The following is a 27961-nucleotide window of genomic DNA, read 5'->3' on the forward strand; positions in this document are numbered from 1 at the left end:
TCGCTAGAGCGGTTTTTCGCACCAGTACCCAGTGCCTCCCGGTACGCCGCGCCTGCCCAGCACCCCAGCATCCAGCGCGCGGCACTGGGCCCATAATCCGGCGCTGCACTGGACACTGGATACTGGATTTTGCAATAGGCATACCTGCTAATGTGCCAAAGCTCTCAACGTGCAGGCAGTCTTAAATATTACTGGTGAATAAATGACTAACCATTAGTATTTAGACTCTGGTACCCCATTAAATTTGCTGTAGAAACGTACCCACCTACTAGCAGGCACTGGATATCAGCCACACCTTCAAGTGCCACTTCATTATGTGCCTTTTCACTGCAGGGATTCGAAAAGTAACCTTCTGTGGGAGTGTAGCGAAAGTTTTTCTCTCACAGGATTGACATAGCTACAATATAGGTAATAATGCAAAACACAGTAAAGGCCCTTACCGTATGGTAAATAACGACATTAATTCCTCTTGCATCCTGCTTCACATAAGCAGTAGTAGATGAAATATCTTTACTTAGTTGTGTAACCTCTTTTATGTTCAGAAACAGCAACCAAAGCAGTGCATTATCCTGAAAATGTGAGCTGGCTTTTTTATGACAGTTCTGTGAAAGCAGTGTGGTGCATGGGTTTGAATGGGATCGAATAAAAAGCTTTTCCGCTTTCAGAGTGATTCGTGCAGACCGGAGCAGAGCACCCGGTCATTATATCATTCCGATGGCACTGCGTGGACACTGCGATGAACCAACTGTGAGATGCGCTGCGCACGTTGTGTTGTTGTTCCGCAGCTAGCGCGCACGCGAACAGCGAACGCCAAGATCGGCCGGATTCGCTTTGAATTTGACTGGCGATAACTTGTTTCAATCCAGTTCGCTGCAGCGGCGGCGTCGGGAAATACAAAAATTGGCCCGGGCATCTGCTTCTCCGCAATGCACGGTTGCTTGACTACCACGTGATGACGCTCTGCCAATAAGTGCGCTAGCGGCGTGATAAAACAGACGCGCAACTCTGCTACCTGCGGTAGCATATACAGTAACTCTAGGCCACTCAGGCTTATGCTAAAGCCCCCTTAACACAGCGGTAGTAGTATGGAGGGGCATTAGTTTACGCCTCCGTCCATCTGTCAAAACGCCCAGCCTGCCTTCAGTTACCGGAATACTGGACACACTCGGTGCTGCGACAGAACGTTGCAGTGCACACTGCTTGAATATAGCTCTCGCAGGGATTGATGCCTAGGCGGCTAGCGGAGTTATCGGAGAGCCTTCGCGCATCGGCTTCCAAGATAACTGGAAGTAGACAACACGATGTCGCATCATGACACAGAGCCAGAGAAGGCAGAACTTGGCACCGATCACTCTGCGAACGAGTTGAGCAGAAAAAACATGGCTAAGGATGCGGGTAACTTGTAATCATCCATTCCTCTCTTAATATGAGAGGCTTCACACAAATTGTGGTGCAAATAATTTACTGTAGCTGTAACCTGCATGTCTACAAAATTTGTCCAAATCGTCTCGGAAACCCTTAAAACAATGCAACACTGCAATGCAAAAGAGCACTTACTTGACGCAGCTGGCAAATGTTGATGCACTGATGACACTCTTCCGCCCTGCCTTGCTGCAAAACGTCACATACTCCGCGTAGATGTCGTTGCGTGCCACTGAGCAGCCTGGAGGAGCTGGCTCGTACATGGCACGCACCCACGTCCCTGCAAACGCCTCCGTGTCCATCGGGTCACTCTGCGGAGCCGCAGTTGTTGCTAGGCCCGGAGCGGCGCCACCTGCTGGCAGACCCACCCCCGGTCCGGGCCCCGTCGTTCCCGTCACACCCGAAACAGCTCCTGGTGCACTCGGTGTTCCCAGCATGCCTGGCCCCGCGCTACTGCCAGTGGCCACCATGGAAGGTGTTAATGGCGCCGACATCGGCAGCGGGGTCGGAGGGACGGTCGGGTTCACTGTCGTTGGAACTTGCGGCGGAGGCAGGAGCGGGTCGACCGTCTCAATGAGCTTCATGCCTTTCTGCGCAAGCGGTCCGTAGACCAGGGGGTCCAAGGTGAGCAGGCTGACCAGGATCCCCATGGACCGGTGGACCAGGAGCATGCGCTCGCAGGCATCGCGGCCCAGCTCGCTGAGCATGTAGAGAGCCTCAAGCGCATAAATGAGAAGCATCAGGTCGTGCACAGTGAGGAGCTCGAAAACACGGCGGCACAGGGGCGTGTCCAGCGCTGACAGCAGGGGCTCTGCATTGCGTTCCTGGCGGCACAGGCGGGCCATGATGTCTAGGCAGCGCACGACCAGGTAGCGGTCTTGCGACTGGATGCCCTCACGGGTGAGCCGCAGTAGCGAGCAGGACCAGCGCTGCCGCTCGCCTGCCAAGTCCTCGTAGCAGTGGTCAGGCGAAGAGACTTCATCCTCGTCTTCCTCCATGGCGGGATACAGCACCAACTTTACGTGCAACAAAAGACACGAGAGGCAGGGAGCCCGTTGAAACAGTTACAGCAAAATCTCAATAAATTTCTTGGGACCTCGAAGAATATTTGTATCTGAAATTTGTACGGTCCACAATCACAGCCCCAAAGTGAAGGTATAACAGTCTTGATTATCTAGGATGATTATTTTCATTTGAAAAGGTCTTTAAGCCCTTTCTGAGCTTGATAACCTCAATTTGTTAAAACGCTGCAATCGTTTCTTAACCTACACCGCCAGCACTCACTTGTAAGCTACACAGTCAGCGCTTATTAAGTGTGCAGTTCTCCATCAGGATCATGGGAGGCCAAAGTTTTATATGCCAACTTCACCACTGTATGCCACAGCTGTACATTTCTGAAAGGACTTGTCATAATTCAGAAGTTTGTATGATCCACGGTGGCGCAGTACAGTCCGAGTAATCATGAAACAGAACAGAGTATACAGTCAAACACCTTTATAATGAAGCGCAGTGTATAGTCGAACGCCTCAATAACAAAATACATGGGACATTAAACATCCTACATTGTACAAGTAACCGTGCTCTACCGATTATGCATTGTACTGCCCCAAGTAGAGCAGGCTGGGCATGACTGCCAGATGAAGACTTTATTAAATACGAATTCAATATATTTACTGAAAGAAGGTGCTAATGATTCATTCTGCACAATCTGTTAGACTAAAAGTTCTAAGAGCAGCTGAGGTTATAGCACTGAGGACCGACCACAGCACGCTCCTTGACAAAAGCCGAGTACCACAATGTACAGCACCAGAATGTTGAATGCCCACATTGGCTAGTTTGTCAAATTATTTGTTTGTTTGCTGCCTCTTAATAACTGCTGCCTTATTTAACCTTCGCTTTCTTCTCACCCTTGACGGTTCGGATGTCGTCATAGGTCGCCTGTTCCAAGCAGATCGTGGTCGTTAACCGCAATGCATTCACATGGCATCAAATCTGACGCTGTGTTGCAATAAGTGGCATATGTCGTGAACAATTCCTGGAGATGCACAGCTGCATTGGAATGTTCACTTCCAATGACACGCTTATTAAGTGCATCTCAACAGTGCTAGCACTGACTGCAGCTCAGTGGCTGCTGCGGACAAGTGGTGGTGCTGCTACCGTAAAATCAAAAGATGCCCCACCCCCGAAAGACAACCGACCTACATTTTTGGCATGATTCTCTAGTTTTTCAAGAACACCTATAGACAACCCACCCCTGACAATCAATTCCTGGCATTCCCAACCCTCAAGGAGCCGATTGGCCGGATCCCTCTGAAGATGTTTTACGCCCTCAGTGTTCCAGGTTTGATTTTTCAATTGCAATACCATTCATACACACTTTTTTATTTTTGTAATTTACAGACTGTGAAAATATTTAGCTCGCTCACTATTACAATTCTTGTTTATTGCAGTATTCTCTCTCTTTTTTTTTCTTGTTTCCGTTCAGTGTTTTGCAGGTGCCCTGCTTGCGGCGTACAAGTTAGGCCTAGCAGTAAACTTTACCCGATAGTGTCACTTCTGTGCTCGAGCGCTCACGTTTGTATTTTATCGGCCCTAAGATTTTTTACACTATGGATCAGAAGATGAAGAGCTTCATGAGTGGCTTCCTTCCGGCGGTCCCCCCTTCCGCTGCCCTGCTAACCACATCAAACAGCGTGCGTGAGGAGGTTGTCGACCTTTCGTTTTGAAGTGACAATGACTTCATTCACCGGTTTTTGACAACGAATGAATTCAACGCTAATAAATGCGTGTTCATTCTTTGGCTGCTATACATTTTCCAACTTTTTTTTACTGCACACTGAAAGTTATCCTACCTCATATTTTCACTAAATTTTGTCTCGATTTTAGGTGGGCAATCACGCGATTTTATGGTACGTGCATTCCTTGTAAAGCAACAAATGGGCCATTGGAGGCAACTAAATTCCTTCATAGTACAGGCAAATTCATTGTAGTGGTCACAACACATATGAAAGATAGAAACTAGGCCTGGACATACGGTTACACAGATCAATTCGTAATGGAAGCATTTGTTGTAAAAGCATTGACTGTAGTTCAATATCTTGCCTGTAAGACTTTCAAAATTTGTGTCACCTGAAAAGTCTGTACCACCTGTGATCGTGTCATCAAAATTTGTGAGACTTTACTTCTGATAAGCAAGAACTTCAATGCGACCAAAAATTGATGCGAGATTCAATGTTGCAAGAATGGCCAGCAGAATTTTCAAAGACAAAATAGAGTATGGCCAAGAATTTAAAAGCAAGTGAAAAGGCAGGCCTGGCAATGTGTCTAAAAACAGCACAGATTCAGAAAAAGAAATAAAAACTGAGAAAGACAACACACCTTAGAAGCCAGGTTGCCTATCGTGTCCAGAGCCACTTGGCGCAATGTAGACCAACGACTCAGGGCCGACAACATGACAAACCTGCAGGAACAGTGAATTTCTTGGTTATAATAGCACACCAGCAAACACATCACACAATGTTCTACTGTGGTTGCCTTGACGACAAGACCTCTTGTACAAATGTCGGTCTTAGCACAGAGAACCTGTCTTCGTCAGAATTGCCCTGACAAAGGCATTCGGTGTACAATGGGCAACAGTGGCTTTTGTCGCCCTTCATATGAGTCTACAGTTTTATCTCTTGTTACCCACCTAAGATTCGACTGTGTCTAAAGCCAGCATAAAGTGTGGTGGCAGTATTTTACTTGTTGATGTTTAATACATATGCTCTGCATATTCAACCTAATTTACGTCCATTGCAGGACGAAGGCCTCTCCCAGAGATCTCCAATTAGCCCTGTTTTACACCGGCAAGCTCCATCTGATGCCTACAAATTTCCTAATTTCATCATAGTACCCAATTCTATATCTATATCGTCTTCAACTGCATTAGACCCCCTGTTACCTGCTGTTTGCATTACGTCCTTAGAATTTTAGGCCATGCCAAATGAAACTGCAGAGACAAACCTGATGAACGTCCGGTTCTTTGCCAAAATGACAGCATTGCGCTCTTCAAACGAGAGGTTGTGGAAGATAAGTGCAATCTGCAGAAAGGGCAGTCAATCCTCATTAATAAAGTGTTTGCAGTAGCAACCTGAATACAACTACTTAAGTATCAAAAAGGCACAAAACAGCATCACGTGGGACCATGAATGCCTTTTGGTGCACAGGAAACTGCCCGACAACACCCCTACAAGACATTGTTTTTCACTACTCAAAGCTAAAAAAATAAATAAAAAGTTGTCAAATGTGCATCAAGTGTTGGTGTGAAGCAGTTTTCATAGAGAAAATTTGAGTCTTTAGTCATGAAAAGTAAAACGGAATAACTCAAAACAATATTAGGTTTGACAGCTTTAAGTCAAACCATTCCACCAAGCAAACCTTTTTTTTCTTAACTATAATCAAATGAGAAAGCTGCACAGAGAAGACTTGTATTATGTGTGTTGCCCCCCCGATGACACACAAATGTGCTAAATGAATTGGATTGACTTTCAGACACAGCATCATGCTGCAGCCAGAAAACCAAACTAAATCTGCTTAGCATGGCTTAAACTGAAGACTTGTAAACACTTCATGATGTTTTAATGACTTTCAAGAATCACAACTCTGCACATCAGCATTCCCCTCTCACATGACAAGAAACTTGAAGTCAAACTCAACGATGCAGGCTTGGACCAATACACTCCAAAAAACACTAGCATGTCTTGCTGCATTAATTAAGTCGACAGATAATGAATAAAAAAAATACACCATGCTGTTAAGTTCACATACTATTTGACAAGTGCGGTTGAAAGGATGTCCCTCATATGCTGCCATGGCCATGAGGCACGCTGTTTAACAACAAACAGCTGTTTCTAGTATACACATTCATTCACAAATACCCAAGAAAGTGAACAAAGAGGAGGCAGCTACCGCTGCAGCTCTAATGGTAGAGCATCACAGGCATCATGTGGAGGTTGTAGGTTAAACTCCCACCAGCAGCAGACCGTCTTCTTGAGAACATTTCTTTCCCTTTTCCTTAAGGATATGAAGCTTACTGCAAATTTAACCAGCATTCATAATAAGATTTACATTTCAGAGAAGAAACAGTTCATTTTTCCTATGCTTTTCTGAGCTTCACAGAGTTGTTGATAAAAATAAGAGTCCCTATGTTCCCCCCGTTCAAGTTCATGAATCATGAAAAAAATGTCAAAGCCTTCTTTGAAAGTTAAAGAAAGAACTCACCCTTAACACTCTTTGGCCTTCTATACTCCGTGTTCCTACTTCATAATTTAAGTTAAAAAGCTCATCTTCTTCGTCTTTGCTACCTGCAATGACCAATGGCAAAAAAAGAAAGAAAAAACGCCAAGTGTTAAGCATCTGCTAGTTGGGTTGCAGCCGGTTTAAGACAAACTAGTCAAGACAGAGTCGTAACTGACCTTTGCCGATATTAAATAAGGCTATTGTCTCGGCGTCTAAATTGTCCTCCCAGAAGCGCTCCATCCGCCGGCCCTCTACCCCCTGCCAGCTCTCCAGCATCATGGGCCGCAGCGTCGGGTCATCTGCGTGCAGGCAAAAGCAAAAGCGTCACTGACACGACAGAATGAGACAACATGAAACTTTTCTCATACCAATACGTCAACAAACAATACACTGACATAGAGCCACATGATTACTAACCTTTAGCTTTCACCATGCTACCACCATTGCATTCCTCCACAATCCATCATTCATTTGGAGCCACATTATGCAAGGATTCTTTTCCTTCTATTCCATTCAGTTCTTATCACTTGTCCTAGCTAGTGGCTGACGACGGCTATAATTAACACATGGCGTCATGCCCACGAATAAAAAAGAACAGAACCCATACAAAATATGGCACCTAGCAAACTGCCATTTCAGTTATAACATTACTGAAAACTTTACACAACCGCTGTTTCCCATAAACTCGTTTGACAAGGCATCTTTTTATAATTCCAATGACACTACATTTGCTTTGAACAATAACTTTACAAGGGCTCAAATAACAACAGATTTGTGTTTTTCTAACCAAAAGGAATATGCTATCACCAAAAGTGAGCAAGAAAGGGAATCGTCGACAGCACATTCCTCTTCCCCCTAACTACTACAATAACTAATCTCTGTTTTTGAATACTACCAGTTCACCTTAATCTTTGTGCCTGTCTCTGCTTCTTGCCACTAGGTGGACAGTGAGCTACGTACATACAAAGGAATGTAATGCCACTTATGCCAAGAATCGCAGTCATTGCCCTTACAAAGACATATCCCCTATCAAAATGATGGCTTCAGTCTGAAGCACGCTCTTGTAAATATCATTTTGGAATAACCGATCCAATGCTTTAGAATTGTCTGTGTCATTCAATGCATTAAAAAAATTTATTCGTAATCATCCTTATCACATTTATGTCCATTCCACGATGAAGGCCTCCCACAGCCCATCTTCGATTTAGTACTTTTGTATAGTGGCAGCTCTGACAACAGCAATTAGATAACACAAGGCCTGTTCACTCAGATACATATACGTCATGCTACCTGATCTGACTGCCACAGAACCTAACGGGGATGCTACCAAGTTAGCTGCGGCAACTGTGACGTCACTGCCTTCGTCACGCCAGGCTTGGCGATGGAAATTTCAGGCCTAAGCATGACGCCATAAAGATGATTAGGATAGCTATAGGGGCTTGTTGGTACGACATATAGCTTTGTGCTGCGTGTGCCAGATGCGCTATGTGCGTCAGATGTGCCTTTCAGTTGTCCTTGTCATTCAGCTCGCGTTACAACAAAATAAGATATGCCACAAAGCAGAGTGCACAAGCCTTGTGCTACCTAGGTGGCGTTGTCTGTGGCATTGGCTCAGGTCCACCTTATGCCTGAAAATTTTCTAATTTCACCACACTACCTAGTTTTCTGCCATTTTTGACTGTACTTACTTTCCCTTGCATCGCCATTTGAAATTCTAATAGGCCACCGGTTATCTGCCCTACACCATTACAAGTCCTGCCCAACTCCCAAAACTCCCTCCAGTGACAACTAGAATATCGGCTCTTTCAACTGGAATATCGGAACATCTTTCATTCTATGATTTGCTGCGCAGTCCTTAACATCTCCTCAGGCTCCTTTATTAACCTCCAAGTTCCTGCCCCTTACGTTAGTAGCAGTACAAGGCAATTGACTCCGCGCTTTCCTTTCTAAGGATGGCAGTAAGCTACCGGTCATGAGTTGGTACAAATGCCCACCCTTTGCAACAATATACAAAGTTGTAAACCAGGCTAGTGTTCCCAAGACGGCTCTCACCCGCCGGGAAGAGCCCCGCCTGTGCGAGCAGGAGGTCGATGAGCCGGGGCATGCGGTCCATCTTGAGGCTGTGCCGCCCCTCGTTGGAGAGGAGGGTGCACACGTTGAGCGTAAGCACCTCCTCATTGGGCAGGCCGCTCAGGAGGGACATGCAGAGCTTGCTGTACTCCGGCGACGGGCCCGGGCAGGGCGCAAGGCCCAGGACGAGCCGCTGGCTCTCTGCACACGCACACACACACACGCAGGCAAGACAACTCAAGCAGAGATGATTGGCCAAGTGGGCTGGCCATAGTGAGATAGATATATGACGCAACTCGTGAACACACCGGCCCTTAAATGATTACACGTGCAGTAATGGCGTGGGACAAGCTGCCCGGTGATGCTGGAACTATTGGGTCAACAAAATGCATTTACTGCATCCTGTAGACATTTTATGCACACAAGTTGTTTAAATTTTTGGTGATGAAATTCTTGCTTATTTGTATCCTCGACATTTACACAGCATAACTTTATTTCTAGTTTTACTCTACTGGGCATTGGGTATTGTTATTTTCCCCCTTGGTGTAGTAATCCCGAATGGTGCTGTGGGTAATGAAATAAATAAATTATATTATTCTATGGCTTTGAAATTTCGAAACTAGAAAAGTCAAATTCAATGAGAGTAAAACCTAGTTAATTCTGATTTCACGGGTCCAAAAACAATGTCGAAATTAACGAACCGTCAAATTATTGACGGTATCCAGAAAAACAGAAAGTGCTTACAACGTCAACATGCTTTTATTTGTTAATGCATGAGCAAATCCTGTTTCTATTTCGAACGAAATACGCATGAAAGCTGCAATTTTCATTCCGTGACTCATTGGCTCACGCAGGGGCAATCGAGGGCTCGCGAATTCCTTTGCAGCGTGGTCACGGCATGCACCTGGTGCTGAAGACATGTGGCCGACACACGCACCGAGTCAGAGACTACGGTTTCCTGCAACAAGTGCGGACGAAACCGAAGCCACTGTCGACGCGACTATGAGGTGCTTAAGGCACGCGGCCGACGCACGCAGCAAATCGAGGAGACTCCCGTTCCCTGCCACAAGTACGGACGAAACCGCGGTCGCTATCGACGCGACGGTAAACGACGATTTTGAGGTGCTGAAGGCACACGGCCGACGCACGCAGCGAATCGAGGCGACCATCATTTCCTGCAACAAGTGCAGACGAAACTGCGGTCGCTGTCAACGCGACGGTGAACGACGATTTTGAGGTGCTGAAGGGACGCGGCCGACGCACGCACGGAGTCGACGCGACTACCGTTCCCTGCCACAAGTGCGGACAAAACCGCGGTCGCTGTCGACGCGACGGTGAACGGCGATATTGAGGTGCTGAAGGCACGCGGCCGACGCACGCAGCGAATCGAGGCCACTACCGTTCCCTGCCACAAGTGTGGACGAAACCGCGGTCGCTGTCGACGCGACGGTGAACGACGATTTTGAGGTGCTGAAGGCACGCGGCCGACGCACGCAGCGAATCGAGGCAACAACCGTTCTCTGCCACAAGTGCGGACTAAACCGCGGTCGCTGTCGACGCGACTGTGAACGACGATTTTGAGGTGCTGAAGGCACGCGGCCAACGCACACAGTGAATCGAGGCAACTCCCGTTCCCTGCCACAAGTGCGGACGAAACCGCGGTCGCTGTCGACGCGACGGTGAACGACGATTTTGAGGTGCTGAAGGCACGCGGCCGACGCACGCAGCGAATCGAGGCGACCACCGTTCCCTGCCACAAGTGCGGACGAAACCGCGGTCGCTGTCGACGCGACGGTGAACGACGATTTTGAGGTGCTGATAGCACGCGGCCAACGCACGCAGCGAATCGAGGCAACTACCGTTCCCTGCCACAAGTGCGGACGAAACCGCAGACGCTGTCGACGCGACGGTGAACGACGATTTTGAGGTGCTGATGGCACGCGGCCGACGCACCCAGCGAATCGAGGCGACTATCGTTCCCTGCCACAAGTGCGGACGAAACCGCGGTCGCTGTCGACGCGACGGTGAACGACGATTTTGAGGTGTGAAGGCACACGGCCGACGCACGCAGCGAATCGAGGCGACCATCATTTCCTGCAACAAGTGCGGACGAAACTGCGGTCGCTGTCGACGCGACGGTGAACGACGATTTTGAGGTGCTGAAGGCACGCGGCCGACACACGCAGCGAATCGAGGCAACTACTGTTCCCTGCCACAAGTGCGGACGAAACCGCGGACGCTGTCGACGCGACGGTGAACGACGATTTTGAGGTGCTGAAGGCACGCGGCCGACGCACGCAGCGAATCGAGGCGACTACCGTTCCTTGCCACAAGTGCGGACGAAACCGCGGTCACTGTCGACGCGACGGTGAACGACGATTTTGAGGTGCTGAAGGCACGCGGCCGACGCACGCAGCGAATCGAGGCGACTACCGTTCCTTGCCACAAGTGCGGACGAAACCGCGGTCACTGTCGACGCGACGGTGAACGACGATTTTGAGGTGCTGAAGGCACGCGGCCAACTCACGCAGCGAATCGAGGCGACAACCGTTCCCTGCAACAAGTGCGGACGAAACCGCGGTCGCTGTCGACGCGACGGTGAACGACGATTTTGAGGTGCTGAAGGCACGCGGCCGACTCACGCAGCGAATCGAGGCAACAACCGTTCCCTGCCACAAGTGCGGACGAAACCGCGGATGCTGTTGACGCGACGGTGAACGACGATTTTGAGGTGCTGAAGGCACGCGGCCGATGCGAGTCGACGCGACTACCGTTCCCTGCACCGAGTCGACGCGACTACCGTTCCCTGCAACAAGTGCGGACGAAACCGCGGTCGCTGTCGACGCGACGGTGAACGACGATTTAGAGGTGCTGAAGGCACGCGACCGATGCACGCACCGAGTCGACGCGACTACCGTTCCCTGCAACAAGTGCGGACGAAACCGCGGTCGCTGTCGACACGACGGTGAACAACGATTTGGAGGTGCTGAAGGCACACGGCCGATGCACGCACCGAGTCGACGCGACTACCGTTCCCTGCAACAAGTGCGGACGAAACCGCGGTCGCTTTCGACGCGACGGTGAACGACGATTTAGAGGTGCTGAAGGCACGCGGCCGATGCACGCACCGAGTCGACGCGACTACCGTTCCCTGCAACAAGTGCGGACGAAACCGCGGTGCTGTCGACGCGACGGTGAACGACGATTTAGAGGTGCTGAAGGCACGCGGCCGGCGCACACAGCGAATCGAGGCAACACCCGTTCTCTGCAACAAGTGCGGTCGAAACCGCGGTCGCTGTCGACGCGACGGTGAACGACAATTTTGAGGTGCTGAAGGCACGTGGCCGACTCACGCAGCGAATCGAGGCGACTACCGTTCCCTGCACCGAGTCGACGCGACTACCGTTCCCTGCAACAAGTGCGGACGAAACCGCGGTCGCTGTCGACGCGACGGTGAACGACGATTTAGAGGTCCTGAAGGCACGCGACCGATGCACGCACCGAGTCGACGTGACTACCGTTCCCTGCAACAAGTTCGGACGAAACCGCGGTCGCTGTCGACGCGACGGTGAACGACGATTTAGAGGTGCTGAAGGCACGCGGCCGGCGCACACAGCGAATCGAGGCAACAACCGTTCCCTGCAACAAGTGCGGTCGAAACCGCGGTCGCTGTCGATGCGACGGTGAACGACGATTTTGAGGTGCTGAAGGCACGCGGCCGACGCACGCAGCGAATTGAGGCGACTACCGTTCCCTGCAACAAGTGCGGACGAAACCGCGGTCGCTGTCGACGCGACGGTGAACGACGATTTTGAGGTGCTGAAGGCACGCGGCCGACGCACGCAGCGAATTGAGGCGACTACCGTTCCCTGCAAGAAGTGCGGACGAAACCGCGGTCGCTGTCGACGCGACGTTGAACGGCGATTTAGAGGTGCTGAAGGCACGCGGCCAACTCACGCAGCGAATCGAGGCGACTACCGTTCCCTGCCACAAGTGCGGACGAAACCGCGGTCGCTGTCGACGCGACGGTGAACGACGATTTTGAGGTGCTGATAGCACGCGGCCAACGCACGCAGCGAATCGAGGCAACTACCGTTCCCTGCCACAAGTGCGGACGAAACCGCAGACGCTGTCGACGCGACGGTGAACGACGATTTTGAGGTGCTGATGGCCCGCGGCCGACGCACCCAGCGAATCGAGGCGACTATCGTTCCCTGCCACAAGTGCGGACGAAACCGCGGTCGCTGTCGACGCGACGGTGAACGACGATTTTGAGGTGTGAAGGCACACGGCCGACGCACGCAGCGAATCGAGGCGACCATCATTTCCTGCAACAAGTGCGGACGAAACTGCGGTCGCTGTCGACGCGACGGTGAACGACGATTTTGAGGTGCTGAAGGCACGCGGCCGACACACGCAGCGAATCGAGGCAACTACTGTTCCCTGCCACAAGTGCGGACGAAACCGCGGACGCTGTCGACGCGACGGTGAACGACGATTTTGAGGTGCTGAAGGCACGCGGCCGACGCACGCAGCGAATCAAGGCGACTACCGTTCCTTGCCACAAGTGCGGACGAAACCGCGGTCACTATCGACGCGACGGTGAACGACGATTTTGAGGTGCTGAAGGCACGCGGCCGACGCACGCAGCGAATCGAGGCGACTACCGTTCCTTGCCACAAGTGCGGACGAAACCGCGGTCACTGTCGACGCGACGGTGAACGACGATTTTGAGGTGCTGAAGGCACGCGGCCGACTCACGCAGCGAATCGAGGCGACAACCGTTCCCTGCAACAAGTGCGGACGAAACCGCGGTCGCTGTCGACGCGACGGTGAACGACGATTTTGAGGTGCTGAAGGCACGCGGCCGACTCACGCAGCGAATCGAGGCAACAACCGTTCCCTGCCACAAGTGCGGACGAAACCGCGGATGCTGTTGACGCGACGGTGAACGACGATTTTGAGGTGCTGAAGGCACGCGGCCGATGCGAGTCGACGCGACTACCGTTCCCTGCACCGAGTCGACGCGACTACCGTTCCCTGCAACAAGTGCGGACGAAACCGCGGTCGCTGTCGACGCGACGGTGAACGACGATTTAGAGGTGCTGAAGGCACGCGACCGATGCACGCACCGAGTCGACGCGACTACCGTTCCCTGCAACAAGTGCGGACGAAACCGCGGTCGCTGTCGACGCGACGGTGAACAACGATTTGGAGGTGCTGAAGGCACACGGCCGATGCACGCACCGAGTCGACGCGACTACCGTTCCCTGCAACAAGTGCGGACGAAACCGCGGTCGCTTTCGACGCGACGGTGAACGACGATTTAGAGGTGCTGAAGGCACGCGGCCGATGCACGCACCGAGTCGACGCGACTACCGTTCCCTGCAACAAGTGCGGACGAAACCGCGGTGCTGTCGACGCGACGGTGAACAACGATTTAGAGGTGCTGAAGGCACGCGGCCGGCGCACACAGCGAATCGAGGCAACACCCGTTCTCTGCAACAAGTGCGGTCGAAACCGCGGTCGCTGTCGACGCGACGGTGAACGACAATTTTGAGGTGCTGAAGGCACGTGGCCGACTCACGCAGCGAATCGAGGCGACTACCGTTCCCTGCACCGAGTCGACGCGACTACCGTTCCCTGCAACAAGTGCGGACGAAACCGCGGTCGCTGTCGACGCGACGGTGAACGACGATTTAGAGGTCCTGAAGGCACGCGACCGATGCACGCACCGAGTCGACGTGACTACCGTTCCCTGCAACAAGTTCGGACGAAACCGCGGTCGCTGTCGACGCGACGGTGAACGACGATTTAGAGGTGCTGAAGGCACGCGGCCGGCGCACGCAGCGAATCGAGGCAACAACCGTTCCCTGCAACAAGTGCGGTCGAAACCGCGGTCGCTGTCGATGCGACGGTGAACGACGATTTTGAGGTGCTGAAGGCACGCGGCCGACGCACGCAGCGAATTGAGGCGACTACCGTTCCCTGCAACAAGTGCGGACGAAACCGCGGTCGCTGTCGACGCGACGGTGAACGACGATTTTGAGGTGCTGAAGGCACGCGGCCGACGCACGCAGCGAATTGAGGCGACTACCGTTCCCTGCAACAAGTGCGGACGAAACCGCGGTCGCTGTCGACGCGACGTTGAACGGCGATTTAGAGGTGCTGAAGGCACGCGGCCAACTCACGCAGCGAATCGAGGCGACTACCGTTCCCTGCCACAAGTGCGGACGAAACCGCGGTCGCTGTCGACGCGACGGTGAACGACGATTTAGAGCTGCTGAAGGCACGCGGCCAACTCACGCAGCGAATCGAGGCGACTACCGTTCCCTGCCACAAGTGCGGACGAAACCGCGGTCGCTGTCGACGCGACGGTGAACGACGATTTAGAGGTGCTGAAGGCACGCGGCCAACTCACGTAGCGAATCGAGGCGACTACCGTTCCCTGCCACAAGTGCGGACGAAACCGCGGACGCTGTCGACGCGACGGTAAACGACGATTTAGAGGTGCTGAAGGCACGCGGCCAACTCACGCAGCGAATCGAGGCGACTACCGTTCCCTGCCACAAGTGCGGACGAAACCGCGGTCGCTGTCGACGCGACGGTGAACGACGATTTAGAGGTGCTGAAGGCACGCGGCCAACTCACGCAGCGAATCGAAGCGCCTACCGTTCCCTGCAACAAGTGCGGACGAAACCACGGTCGCTGTCGACGCGACGGTGAACGACGATTTAGAGGTGCTGAAGGCACGCGGCTGGCGCACGCAGCGAATCGAGGCAACAACCGTTCCCTGCAACAAGTGCGGACGAAACCGCGGTCGCTGTCGACGCGACGGTGAACGACGATTTTGAGGTGCTGAAGGCACACGGCCGATGCACGCACAGAGTCGACGCGACTACCGTTCCCTGCAACAAGTGCGGACGAAACCGCGGTCGCTGTCGACGCGACGGTGAACGACGATTTAGAGGTGCTGAAGGCACGCGGCCGGCGCACGCAGCGAATCGAGGCAACAACCGTTCCCTGCAACAAGTGCGGACGAAACCGCGGTCGCTGTCGATGCGACGGTGAACGACGATTTTGAGGTGCTGAAGGCACGCGGCCGACGCACGCAGCGAATTGAGGCGACTACCGTTCCCTGCAACAAGTGCGGACGAAACCGCGGTCGCTGTCGACGCGACGGTGAACGACGATTTTGAGGTGCTGAAGGCACGCGGCCGACGCACGCAGCGAATTGAGGCGACTACCGTTCCCTGCAACAAGTGCGGACCAAACCGCGGTCGCTGTCGACGCGACGGTGAACAACGATTTAGAGGCGCTGAAGGCACACGGCCGATGCACGCAGCGAGTCGACGCGACTACCGTTCCCTGCAACAAGTGCGGACGAAATCGCGGTCGCTGTCGACGCGACGGTGAACGACGATTTAGAGGTGCTGAAGGCACGCGGCCGGCGCACACACCGAATCGAGGCAACAACCGTTCCCTGCAACAAGTGCGGACGAAACCGCGGTCGCTGTCGACGCGACGGTGAACGACGATTTAGAGGTGCTGAAGGCACGCAGCCGATGCGAGTCGACGCGACTACCGTTCCCTGCACCGAGTCGACGCGACTACCGTTCCCTGCAACAAATGCGGACGAAACCGCGGTCGCTGTCGATGCGACGGTGAACGACGATTTAGAGGTGCTGAAGGCACGCGACCGACGCACGCACCGAGTCGACGCGACTACCGTTCCCTGCTACAAGTGCGGACGAAACCGCGGTCGCTGTCGACGCGACGGTGAACGACGATTTTGAGGTGCTGAAGGCACGCGGCCGATGCACGCACCGAGTCGACGCGACTACCGTTCCCTGCAACAAGTGCGGACGAAACCGCGGTGCTGTCGACGCGACGGTGAACGACGATTTAGAGGTGCTGAAGGCACGCGGCCGGCGCACACAGCGAATCGAGGCAACACCCGTTCTCTGCAACAAGTGCGGTCGAAACCGCGGTCGCTGTCGATGCGACGGTGAACGACGATTTTGAGGTGCTGAAGGCACGCGGCCGACGCACGCAGCGAATTGAGGCGACTACCGTTCCCTGCAACAAGTGCGGACGAAACCGCGGTCGCTGTCGACGCGACGGTGAACGACGATTTTGAGGTGCTGAAGGCACGCGGCCGACGCACGCAGCGAATTGAGGCGACTACCGTTCCCTGCACCGAGTCGACGCGACTACCGTTCCCTGCAACAAGTGCGGACGAAACCGCGGTCGCTGTCGACGCGACGGTGAACGACGATTTAGAGGTGCTGAAGGCACGCGACCGATGCACGCACCGAGTCGACGTGACTACCGTTCCCTGCAACAAGTTCGGACGAAACCGCGGTCGCTGTCGACGCGACGGTGAACGACGATTTAGAGGTGCTGAAGGCACGCGGCCGGCGCACGCAGCGAATCGAGACAACAACCGTTCCCTGCAACAAGTGCGGTCGAAACCGCGGTCGCTGTCGATGCGACGGTGAACGACGATTTTGAGGTGCTGAAGGCACGCGGCCGACGCACGCAGCGAATTGAGGCGACTACCGTTCCCTGCAACAAGTGCGGACGAAACCGCGGTCGCTGTCGACGCGACGGTGAACGACGATTTTGAGGTGCTGAAGGCACGCGGCCGACGCACGCAGCGAATTGAGGCGACTACCGTTCCCTGCAACAAGTGCGGACGAAACCGCGGTCGCTGTCGACGCGACGGTGAACGGCGATTTAGAGGTGCTGAAGGCACGCGGCCAACTCACGCAGCGAATCGAGGCGACTACCGTTCCCTGCCACAAGTGCGGACGAAACCGCGGTCGCTGTCGACGCGACGGTGAACGACGATTTAGAGGTGCTGAAGGCACGCGGCCGATGCGAGTCGACGCGACTACCGCTCCCTGCACCGAGTCGACGCGACTACCGTTCCCTGCAACAAGTGCGGACGAAACCGCGGTCGCTGTCGACGCGACGGTGAACGACGATTTTGAGGTGCTGAAGGCACGCGACCGACGCACGCACCGAGTCGACGCGACTACCGTTCCCTGCTACAAGTGCGGACGAAACCGCGGTCGCTGTCGACGCGACGGTGAACGACGATTTTGAGGTGCTGAAGGCACGCGGCCGGCGCACACAGCGAATCGAGGCAACAACCGTTCCCTGCAACAAGTGCGGACAAAACCGCGGTCGCTGTCGACGCGACGGTGAACGACGATTTAGAGGTGCTGAAGGCACGCGGCCGGCGCACACAGCGAATCGAGGCAACAACCGTTCCCTGCAACAAGTGCGGACAAAACCGCGGTCGCTGTCGACGCGACGGTGAACGACGATTTAGAGGTGCTGAAGGCACGCGGCCGGCGCACACAGCGAATCGAGGCAACAACCGTTCCCTGCAACAAGTGCGGACGAAACCGCGGTCGCTGTCGACGCGACGGTGAACGACGATTTTGAGGTGCTGAAGGCACGCGGCCGACGCACGCAGCGAATTGAGGCGACTACCGTTCCCTGCAACAAGTGCGGACGAAACCGCGGTCGCTGTCGACGCGACGGTGAACGGCGATTTAGAGGTGCTGAAGGCACGCGGCCAACTCACGCAGCGAATCGAGGCGACTACCGTTCCCTGCCACAAGTGCGGACGAAACCGCGGTCGCTGTCGACGCGACGGTGAACGACGATTTAGAGGTGCTGAAGGCACGCGGCCGATGCGAGTCGACGCGACTACCGCTCCCTGCACCGAGTCGACGCGACTACCGTTCCCTGCAACAAGTGCGGACGAAACCGCGGTCGCTGTCGACGCGACGGTGAACGACGATTTTGAGGTGCTGAAGGCACGCGACCGACGCACGCACCGAGTCGACGCGACTACCGTTCCCTGCTACAAGTGCGGACGAAACCGCGGTCGCTGTCGACGCGACGGTGAACGACGATTTTGAGGTGCTGAAGGCACGCGGCCGGCGCACACAGCGAATCGAGGCAACAACCGTTCCCTGCAACAAGTGCGGACAAAACCGCGGTCGCTGTCGACGCGACGGTGAACGACGATTTAGAGGTGCTGAAGGCACGCGGCCGGCGCACACAGCGAATCGAGGCAACAACCGTTCCCTGCAACAAGTGCGGACAAAACCGCGGTCGCTGTCGACGCGACGGTGAACGACGATTTAGAGGTGCTGAAGGCACGCGGCCGGCGCACACAGCGAATCGAGGCAACAACCGTTCCCTGCAACAAGTGCGGACGAAACCGCGGTCGCTGTCGACGCGACGGTGAACGACGATTTCGAGGTGCTGAAGGCACGCGGCCGACGCACGCAGCGAATCGAGGCAACAACCGTTCCCTGCAACAAGTGCGGACAAAACCGCGGTCGCTGTCGACGCGACGGTGAACGGCGATTTAGAGGTGCTGAAGGCACGCGGCCGACGCACGCAGCGAATCGAGGCGACAACCGTTCCGTGCCACAAGCGCGGATGAAACCGCGGACGCTGTCGACGCGACGGTGAACGACGATTTAGAGGTGCTGAAGGCACGCGGCCGACGCACGCACCGAGTCGACGCGACTACCGTTCCCTGCAACAAGTGCGGACGAAACCACGGTCGCTGTCAACGCGACGGTGAACGACGATTTTGAGGTGCTGAAGGCACACGGCCGACGCACGCACCGAGTCGACGCGACTACCGTTCCCTGCAACAAGTGCGGACGAAACCACGGTCGCTGTCGACGCGACGGTGAACGACGATTTTGAGGTGCTGAAGGCACGCGGCCGACGCACGCAGCGAATCGAGGCGACAACCGTTCCGTGCCACAAGCGCGGATGAAACCGCGGACGCTGTCGACGCGACGGTGAACGACGATTTAGAGGTGCTGAAGGCACGCGGCCGATGCACGCACCGAGTCGACGCGACTACCGTTCCCTGCAACAAGTGCGGACGAAATCGAGGTCGCTATCGACGGGATCGTGGATGGCGACTGCGCAGTTTTTTTTTTGTATGCAGTCGACGCGCATACCGAGTCGAAACGAAACTACTTTCTTCCACAACTGCTGCGGAAAAAAGAAAGAAAAGGAATAACTCGGATGCAATATTTCCTGTGATTTGTTTTGGCAGTAGCTAGCGTATGTAATGCGTTCTTGTATAAAGGGTTTAGCGTCAAAGACCGTATTTTTTTTTTAAGTTTTGATTGTTGCCCCGACGAGCTCGTTTTCTCGCAACTTGCCCGGATTTTGTCGTTGGAGTGCCCGGATAACGGCTCTGGCTTTTGGCTCGAGGTAACTTGAAGGTGTCCAACAACGGAAACTAAAAGCATGCCATGTTTAAAACGCGGCCGCTATCGACGCGCTCATGTATGGCGACTACGCAATCGTGAAAGCACGCGGCCAACACGGTGTTATGCGCGGCAGTTAACGCTGGAATAAAGGCTCTTTAAAGCCTTTACAAGCACAAAGCGTTCTGGTGTTGCTGTCATTCACGCACAGTTCAGCTGATTACTATGGCGATGAGGTATCCGCCGCTTCATTTCGGTTGGACGGGAGCACCATTTTTGCTCTCCTGCGTCGCAAATTTGCGGCGCTACTCGCTCGCCCAGCTCCAAGAGTTGTCCGAATTAACCGATGCGCTGCCAAATGCATCCGAATTATCAGATTTTCGAATTAAGGAAGGTAGAATTAAGAAGGTTTTACTGTAATACTAAATTTTGTTGAAAGGTGATAAACACTGATTAAAAACTGATGATGTTGTCTGCTAGCTCATTAAAGGTTTCCAGACTGTTCTGTATGGATGTTAAGAACAGGCCCTCTCCTGTACTGCCACAGCAAGAATGATCAGTATGACAGACAAACCAAAACGTTTATTGCTGTTATCAATGACCCAGCCATGCAACAAAAGCCAGAACTTCGGCTGCCATCATACATTGGCGCTATAAGTTCGTGTCACAGACGTGCGAGTGGGCCCATGTAACTGAGGAATCCATATAGGTGGGCAAGAAAAAGTTGTTCAGTGACTGCAATTTTATTCTCTTGAAAGCGGTTTTGCCTTAAACAAGATTCAAATGAAAACTGGTAAAGTTACAGGTGCAAATACAACATTCGTAAGCAAGCTCTACAGATTTTGCATATTATGATGAAGTCGTAAAAATTTGGCAAGTATGTAGGTGTAGGTGCATGACTGGTCTAGAATTTTTGAATGTTTGTAGCACTGCTAGATGGTCTCTGCACTATGTAACTAGCGTGCTGCTCTGATAACTAACGATTTGCAACGAAGAAATGAAGCCTGCTATCGCTACACCACTTGAAGTTATGTACTTATCCAGCACCTGACAACACATCCTCTAGCCATTGATGTCTAGGCACACACAGCTCCACTGCTCACATTTACTGACGCCAGGGACGTGATTGTGTAGCAGTGCCCTTTCCTGATGCTAATGCCTTTAGCACATAATTTATTATTAATTATTGCAGCGCGTTATTAGCTAGAACATTGGCTTACCAGTGTTCTTTCTTTCTACAAACAATAAGTGAGTGAGATGAGCTGACTGACAGTCTAATTACTGATTGATTTGACATGACTAATCTTTTTGTTGTCCTAGCAAAGTGCAAATCTTTCTATTTGTGATTTTATATCTCATTGTATGGCCCTCCCTGCTTGCACCTGTACTCTCTGCAGTATTGTACAAAGAAATAAATAAATACAAAATATGTTTCTGCAATGTACACTAGTCCAGGTACAAGAGTCAGTTTCAATTGACGATTGCTTCATGGGGTTTAATGTCCTACAGCAACACTGAGGCTACAGAGACGCCAAAGAGGGCCAAAGTGGAGGAGGCCCTGTACTAATTTTGGTCACTCAGGGTGGCCACATTTTGTTTCAACGTGCACCCAAATAAGCGAGTGCCCCTGAATTCCTCCCACATCAAAATGTGGGCGCTGTAGCCGGGAATTGAACCCAAGACCTTGCGCTTGGCAGTGGATCGGCACAGCCACCAAGAGTGTTCAGCCGCCCGTCTCACTCACCAGGGATGTCGTGCTGTGCCCGGTTGTAGTACATGGGCACCTGGACCAGCGCAGCACCATTGCTTTTGCGCCCACTGCGAGACTCCGAGCCGGGGTCAGCCTCTTCGTCCGCATCTTCGCCAAGGAAGTGCACCTTCTCGAACACGCTGAGGTACCTACGCAAAAGACCAAATGGAACAGGAAATGAGATCGTTTCCTCGACATCCAGCAAAGGTGCCTGTACAGGGTTCCAAAAAACTGGAACACGAATGATTCCGAAACTTTCCCAATGCATTGTTTCGTTTTCGGGGTCACCTAAGTTACTAACAGTGGTTTAGTTCAGACTGAAACATAGACTTCGGACTACACGCTAGTTAAGAGTTCTTTATTTTTCGTTGTGCACAAGCAACTAGTATTTCAGTTTAATTAGCTAACATTAGTTACCTCACTTATTGGACAGGGATATTCGATAATGCAAATTCTAGATTGCTTTAAATCCAGTTATCACTCATGCTTCAACATACTTCACAATTTTTTTCATTGACACCTCGTTGATTAGGTAAGTTTATAAAGTCAGCTAATTAGACGTATTTGTGCACAATGAGCAAGAAATACTGACTGTGACAGCCATGAACAACACCCATCAACATACAGTGGACACTGTTCGTGTAATGCTTCGTGTTTTTCTCAATTCTTGGTGGCATCCAATTGGCATAGCAGAGTACCACATAATAAATGAGAAGTTACTTTGTTGCTCATTGCATATTTGCCAGTATTTCACATAACTTGGCGAGAAGAAAGAAAAAAACTTACATTTATTAAAAGAACAAAGGGGCAAAAAACGTGTTCAGTGGCTGTGCGACCAGCGTCATCGACCAATATTTTGCAGAAGCTCGATTATTTGGGCTGCCCCATAAAATCAACGTAAAAGGGCGACCAATATTTTGAATTCCAACCAATGGTTCCTTAGAATTTCCAGACTCGATATGCACAAATATCATCGAGAACATCATTGCCGCGAATGCAATTTCTGTCGTTTGCATATTCTCCGACCCTATACGACCGTTCTTCAGCCTCTATGGTAGACTAAGACCGAAACTTTGCATATTCCGTTCACGTTTTGCGGCAGCAAAAGTGTGGCTTTGTATGGTGTGTTTGTGCAGTATGTAGACTACCCGGAGTGCAAATTTGAGCGCTGATTACGGTTGCCATTGAAAATTTCTGGTGAAGAGGTTTCAAGTGCACATGCAAAATATATTTTAACGCTACATGCATAACGTTAAAAATTCATTGACGCATATTTATCGATAGGGTGCTGAAGCAAGCCACTTCACAACTTATTAATTCACCTGAGAGTGCAGATTTCTCTCCCAACTGCCCTATAAGAGAGCGCCAGTTCAAACAAACTTGTGCTGGTGGTCCGCATGTTACGCTAACACGTATGACTTATATAAAGCATTTGTAATGCACTGTATAGCGCAAAAGATTTTCGTTTTCCCACGGCAAAGTTACAATGAGCCACCAAGAACACCTGCACTCCAAAGGCGTCAACACTTGAATGGATCACTTTAGCTGCCTTTCTAGAGCTAAATGACAGCCAACACATGGCTTCGCAATTGTCACTCAACACAAACATCCCACAAAATTTAGCGACTTATTTCGAAGTTAGTCCTTTGGCGCAAGTTGGCGCAACCCGGTGGTTTGGTGCAAGGTGGCACAACTGGCGCAGCACTTCCATCCCTGAACATTGTGGTGTACGGGTACAACACAATATCCTCATAATGAAGCCACAGAAACCTTAAGTTTTTCAACAAAGTAGGTGAACATTATGATCGGGCTAGCTTTATGTCCACGGAAGGACGAAGGCATCTTCGAGCAATATTCAATTATCCCTGTCTTGCATCATCAGAGTCCAACCTATCTATGCCCACAAACTTCCTAATTCCACCATGCCACGTAGTTTTCTGCCATCCTGGAATGGACTTCCCATCCCCTTGGCACCCATTTTTCAACTCTAATGGACCATCGGTTATTTGTTCTATGCATTACATGGCCTGCCCGAGTGCATTTCTTCCTGCTATTATAAGACTGCCTAATAACTAACAATATGTGTTGCAAGCTATGTAACCAAGACAAGTAAGACAGGAAAAATAAAGGTACCAGAGAGCTCAAAAAGGTAGCCTTAAGGCAGTGCACCTCAACATCCTACCCTGATGAAGACAAAAATGCGGCAGAACGCATCTCCCGATAACTGTCGACGGTAGTGTTAGCATTAACTCAAGATAGCGACACAATGGATTGCCACTGTCAAAATGAGTTACGCATGAAGCATGTACTGCAGCAGTGGCGGGACTCCTATTTTGTGCTTCCATTTCAATTGTGCTCTTGGTACATCTCTACTGCAATTTTGTTTATTCAAGCACACGCACAAATCTCATTCTTTCGTAGAGCCCTACAAAACTCAGCATAAATCAAGGAGGGAAGCCGTTCTACATATCCAGGGTACATGTACACTTGGCAATAAAGGTTCATGGGACCCGGTATTCACGATGACGCTGAATTCTTGCAAAGCCCGAACGCAAGGCCTTGAAAATTCCAAGTTTCAACCTGCGGCAGCACTTCCGGCCCACAGAATGACCAATTAAGTTACACTTTGTACACATTAAGTTTACGGTAAGTAAAGCGCTCGATGTCCGCTAGAAGTCGAACACAGGTCAGGCAAGCACGTCGATCGCCGCGGCGTCTTTCGCTACACGCCGGAAAAGATGATGCGAAAGAAAAAAGGGTGGCGCGGACGCGCGCCGCGAAAACAGCCGCAGGCATCGACGAGCGGGTGGGCGCGCCCGTTTCCCACGGTTCTTTTCGACAGCCGCGACCATGTCGTCTGCGAAAATGCATAACGGCCCATTTCGTTTGCCCAATGGACGCAGGAGGGCGGGCCCGGGGCGCGATCGATATCCAAAATGGCCACCGCGATGTCTCCCATTCCGGGAAAGGAGGACGCGTTAAAATCAACTAAGAGGCTCAAGCAGCCTGTCGTGTCACCGGAGGAGACAGACGCAGCGAAATGTTATGAACAAGAAAAAGCGACACTTTCACCTTTTTTTTTAATACGGCTTATGTAGCGGCTGGGAAAATAGCGAAGACTTCGCAAACGGTCGCATATTTGGGCCCACCATGAAGCAGACGACGAACACCCTCGAGCAGACGGCAGGACGACACCGCGGAGGCAAGCAGCAAAAACACCAAAAAGCCGATACCGTGCCAGACCAATCCAGACGAGACACCGACCGTAGCGAAGCAGACGACACACGGCTCCTGCCGCTCTAGCCTTACGGAACGTGCTCCTCTAGCTGGAGGGCAGAAAACCAGCGCAAATAAAGGTGCGGCGAAAAGAAGAAAATCGCCACGCACACACACGCGCCTCCGGCTTTGCCCAACGCGTGCGTGATCGATGAACAAAACGCCCCCCCCCCCCCCCCCCCGGCCTCACGCCGCCGCTTCCTCCTCGCTTCCTTTCACTCCAATGCCAGCCATCCATCCAAAGCCGGCCCGGCCAGACACGACCGTGCCTAGCTGTGCCGCTGGGCACGTAACGCCATTCAAATATGCGGGCGGCCAGAGACGGCACTTTGTAGCAGACGACGAGAACAACGGGAAAAAAACGCACTATCCGGCCATGAGACGATCACTTGCTGGTGCCCAAGTATCCGGTCGTCAGCTCATGGACGCCGTGCAGCGTCGAAGCAGACGTCCAGTCGATTCTTTCAGAGTCTGCAGTTGCGCCAGACCATTTCGACAGCCGGTCTCTTGGACGACAGATAGCAGACGAGTTTCAGCTTGTCCAAAAAGATATCAACCTTTACGGAATACGGGTTACCGGAGATGTGGCCGGGTAACAACGCTGGTAATGGCATCTTGTGACGCGCTGTCCAACAGCAAAGCGTTAAGACACGTTTTCGGGTTACATGGGTGTTCTTGTCGAACTAAATAAAATGCTACCCGTTAATGGTTACGTCGTTGCCGACACTTTACACGAGCAGCTAAGTACAATATGGCTATGTTGACTAGAAAACTTGGAGCGATAAACTTTGGACAGGGACACAGGAAAAGACAGCGCCGAGTTCTCCAGTCAGTACGATAGACCACTGGCCTTAACAATCAGTTCCTCCGAAAAATATGGTTAGTTAGTGCGACAACAGCTCCGTGTCATTTCACTAAATTCTGCCCCACCAGGTGGCGCCATGAACCCGGCCGCTTACGAGAACGTCTCCGGTTGCCCGCAATGGGCAATGTGCTTACGTACAAGCTAAACCACCTTAGTATTAGAGAGTTTTGGCTTGCATGTAAATTTGTAAGCGTTTGAAGAATACCGCGTTACAGGTGTGATGCACGCCAACAAGCCGGTAGCGACACCCTGTAACGCATACCAGAGCACACAAAGCTAACAGCGGGGCGACTTACCGCACGCTACTTAACTGCTAGCCTAAAGCGTCGGTAGCGACGTGATGAATAAGGTGCTGTCCTCTTACGAATTTCCTTCGACACAAAAATGTTAAAAACACATTGCAGTGAAAAAAACGACACAAGATGTCGCCACCAGCTTTGCTACGGTATTAGGGTAATCCGCAAACGGTAGAAGTATACGGAAAGCTAAAACTCTCTAACGACAAAGAGGCGAATATGAATTATAAAGAAAACGGTGCAAAAACATCCTGTCCTGTGTCTCTGTCCCGTCCTCGTGCGAATCGAGCGTACATGTATAAACAATTTAAAAAACAGGCGGTACGATATCGCGCCCTGTTTATCTTATAACACACAGAAAACGGACGAGTTAGGCAAGTGGCATGATTAAGTAGCGCCGCAGTACACGCGGTGTTATCCGGTCGTCCACGAACGTGCGTCGGCCGCGCTACACCTGGAAGCAGGTGTCATTAGCCGAGGATTAAATAAAGCAAAGTCGCCGATCAATGCGCCGATTCTGAAGTAGCTCGCTTTGCGATCGGCTGCGGGTATCGCACGACGAAAATGTGCTCGAGGCAGCGAAGAAACCGTCTCAGACGTAATAAAAAAAAACTGAAAACAGAGGAGAAGGGGGGGGGGGGGGGGGGGGCAGGGTGCAAGATATGTACGACCTGACCACGTGGAGTCGCCAGTATACAGGCGCCGGTCCTGTCGTTTGTGTTCTTCTTCTTGAGTCCTGGTCTAGGACCAACTAACCCAAGCAAGAGTTTTACTCCAGTATACAAAACTACCGCGGGCTCCCCCCCCCCCCCTGTAACGGACGGCAGGCGAAGACGCTTCCAGTCGTCGTTCGAAAACAGGAAGCCCTGCCCGCCGAAGTAAACGTCGCCGAGTTCTACCCAAGCCGATTAAAAAGCAACGCCAACAACTAGCCACAAACGAATCGATCCAGCACCGGCGCATTCTACTGCAAGCTGCCTCTTCTCAAATAGGGGAGCGGCGCTGGAGCGCTTGGCAGCGGTGCGAGGTGTACTATTCTTTTTTTTTTATGCGAAGTATACTACATCAAATACTTGTATTGACACAAGAGATATTTTTTTTGTAATCGCAAACACCGAGCAACGCAGCGGCGTCTGTGGCGGACGTCCGCCCGTGTAATACAGTGAAACACCGTTTAAGTCTACACTACCCTCGAATCAGTCCAATCAAGAGGACGTGCCAGAACCTGAAATTGCAGTTGCAGATATACTATGTCATAACATGCAATGCCATATCATACACATTACCATACCACGCGCATACCATACACAGCAGGCAGCTTTCGAATAGGGGCCGCAAAAGAAGAAAAACCTCTGCGCCACTGATTCACCGAAATAGCGCAGCGACCCAAGCTCGACGCAAGACGAAAATGGCGGCACTCATCGAGGCAGGTGCCGGCTATCGCGGTGTACCACATTCGATCTCGTTCGCTATAATACTATCCTTAACTATGCACCACGTGCAATTCTTATCGTAGCGGCTCTATAGCGTAGTCACGCTATCACCCATGAACATCTAAAGAGCTCTCTTTTAACCCTAACAGGTGACCTCCTCCTTCGGCAAACTCCGCGGTACTGCGCGGGCGGGTTCGATGAACACCGAAACAAAGCGCCAGCAAGAAGGTACAGCGGCACCACATTCATTGTATGTCCGTCAGAGAAAATGCGCGAACGACGAACCAGACGACACCGACGGGCCTATGGAA

At 52.1% G+C, this 27961-nt stretch overlaps 1 protein-coding gene across 1 annotated transcript in view; it reads right to left on the minus strand.

Annotated features, from left to right (window-relative positions):
- The window catches only part of Bap170 (Brahma associated protein 170kD), a 101060-nt gene that overhangs the window by 32515 nt on the left and 40584 nt on the right, over positions 1-27961 (minus strand). The window contains exons 4-10 of the mRNA XM_065448973.2: positions 21775-21929; positions 8752-8970; positions 6876-6998; positions 6682-6764; positions 5425-5501; positions 4801-4882; positions 1558-2438 (exon numbers count right to left, since the gene is read on the minus strand). Coding sequence (XP_065305045.1) covers positions 1558-2438; positions 4801-4882; positions 5425-5501; positions 6682-6764; positions 6876-6998; positions 8752-8970; positions 21775-21929 — 1620 coding nt within the window. The remainder of the gene's footprint in view (positions 1-1557; positions 2439-4800; positions 4883-5424; positions 5502-6681; positions 6765-6875; positions 6999-8751; positions 8971-21774; positions 21930-27961) is intronic.

Source organism: Dermacentor albipictus, chromosome 10 (genome assembly GCF_038994185.2).
Source record: "Dermacentor albipictus isolate Rhodes 1998 colony chromosome 10, USDA_Dalb.pri_finalv2, whole genome shotgun sequence".
In the NCBI taxonomy this organism is placed as follows: Eukaryota; Metazoa; Arthropoda; class Arachnida; order Ixodida; family Ixodidae; genus Dermacentor; species Dermacentor albipictus.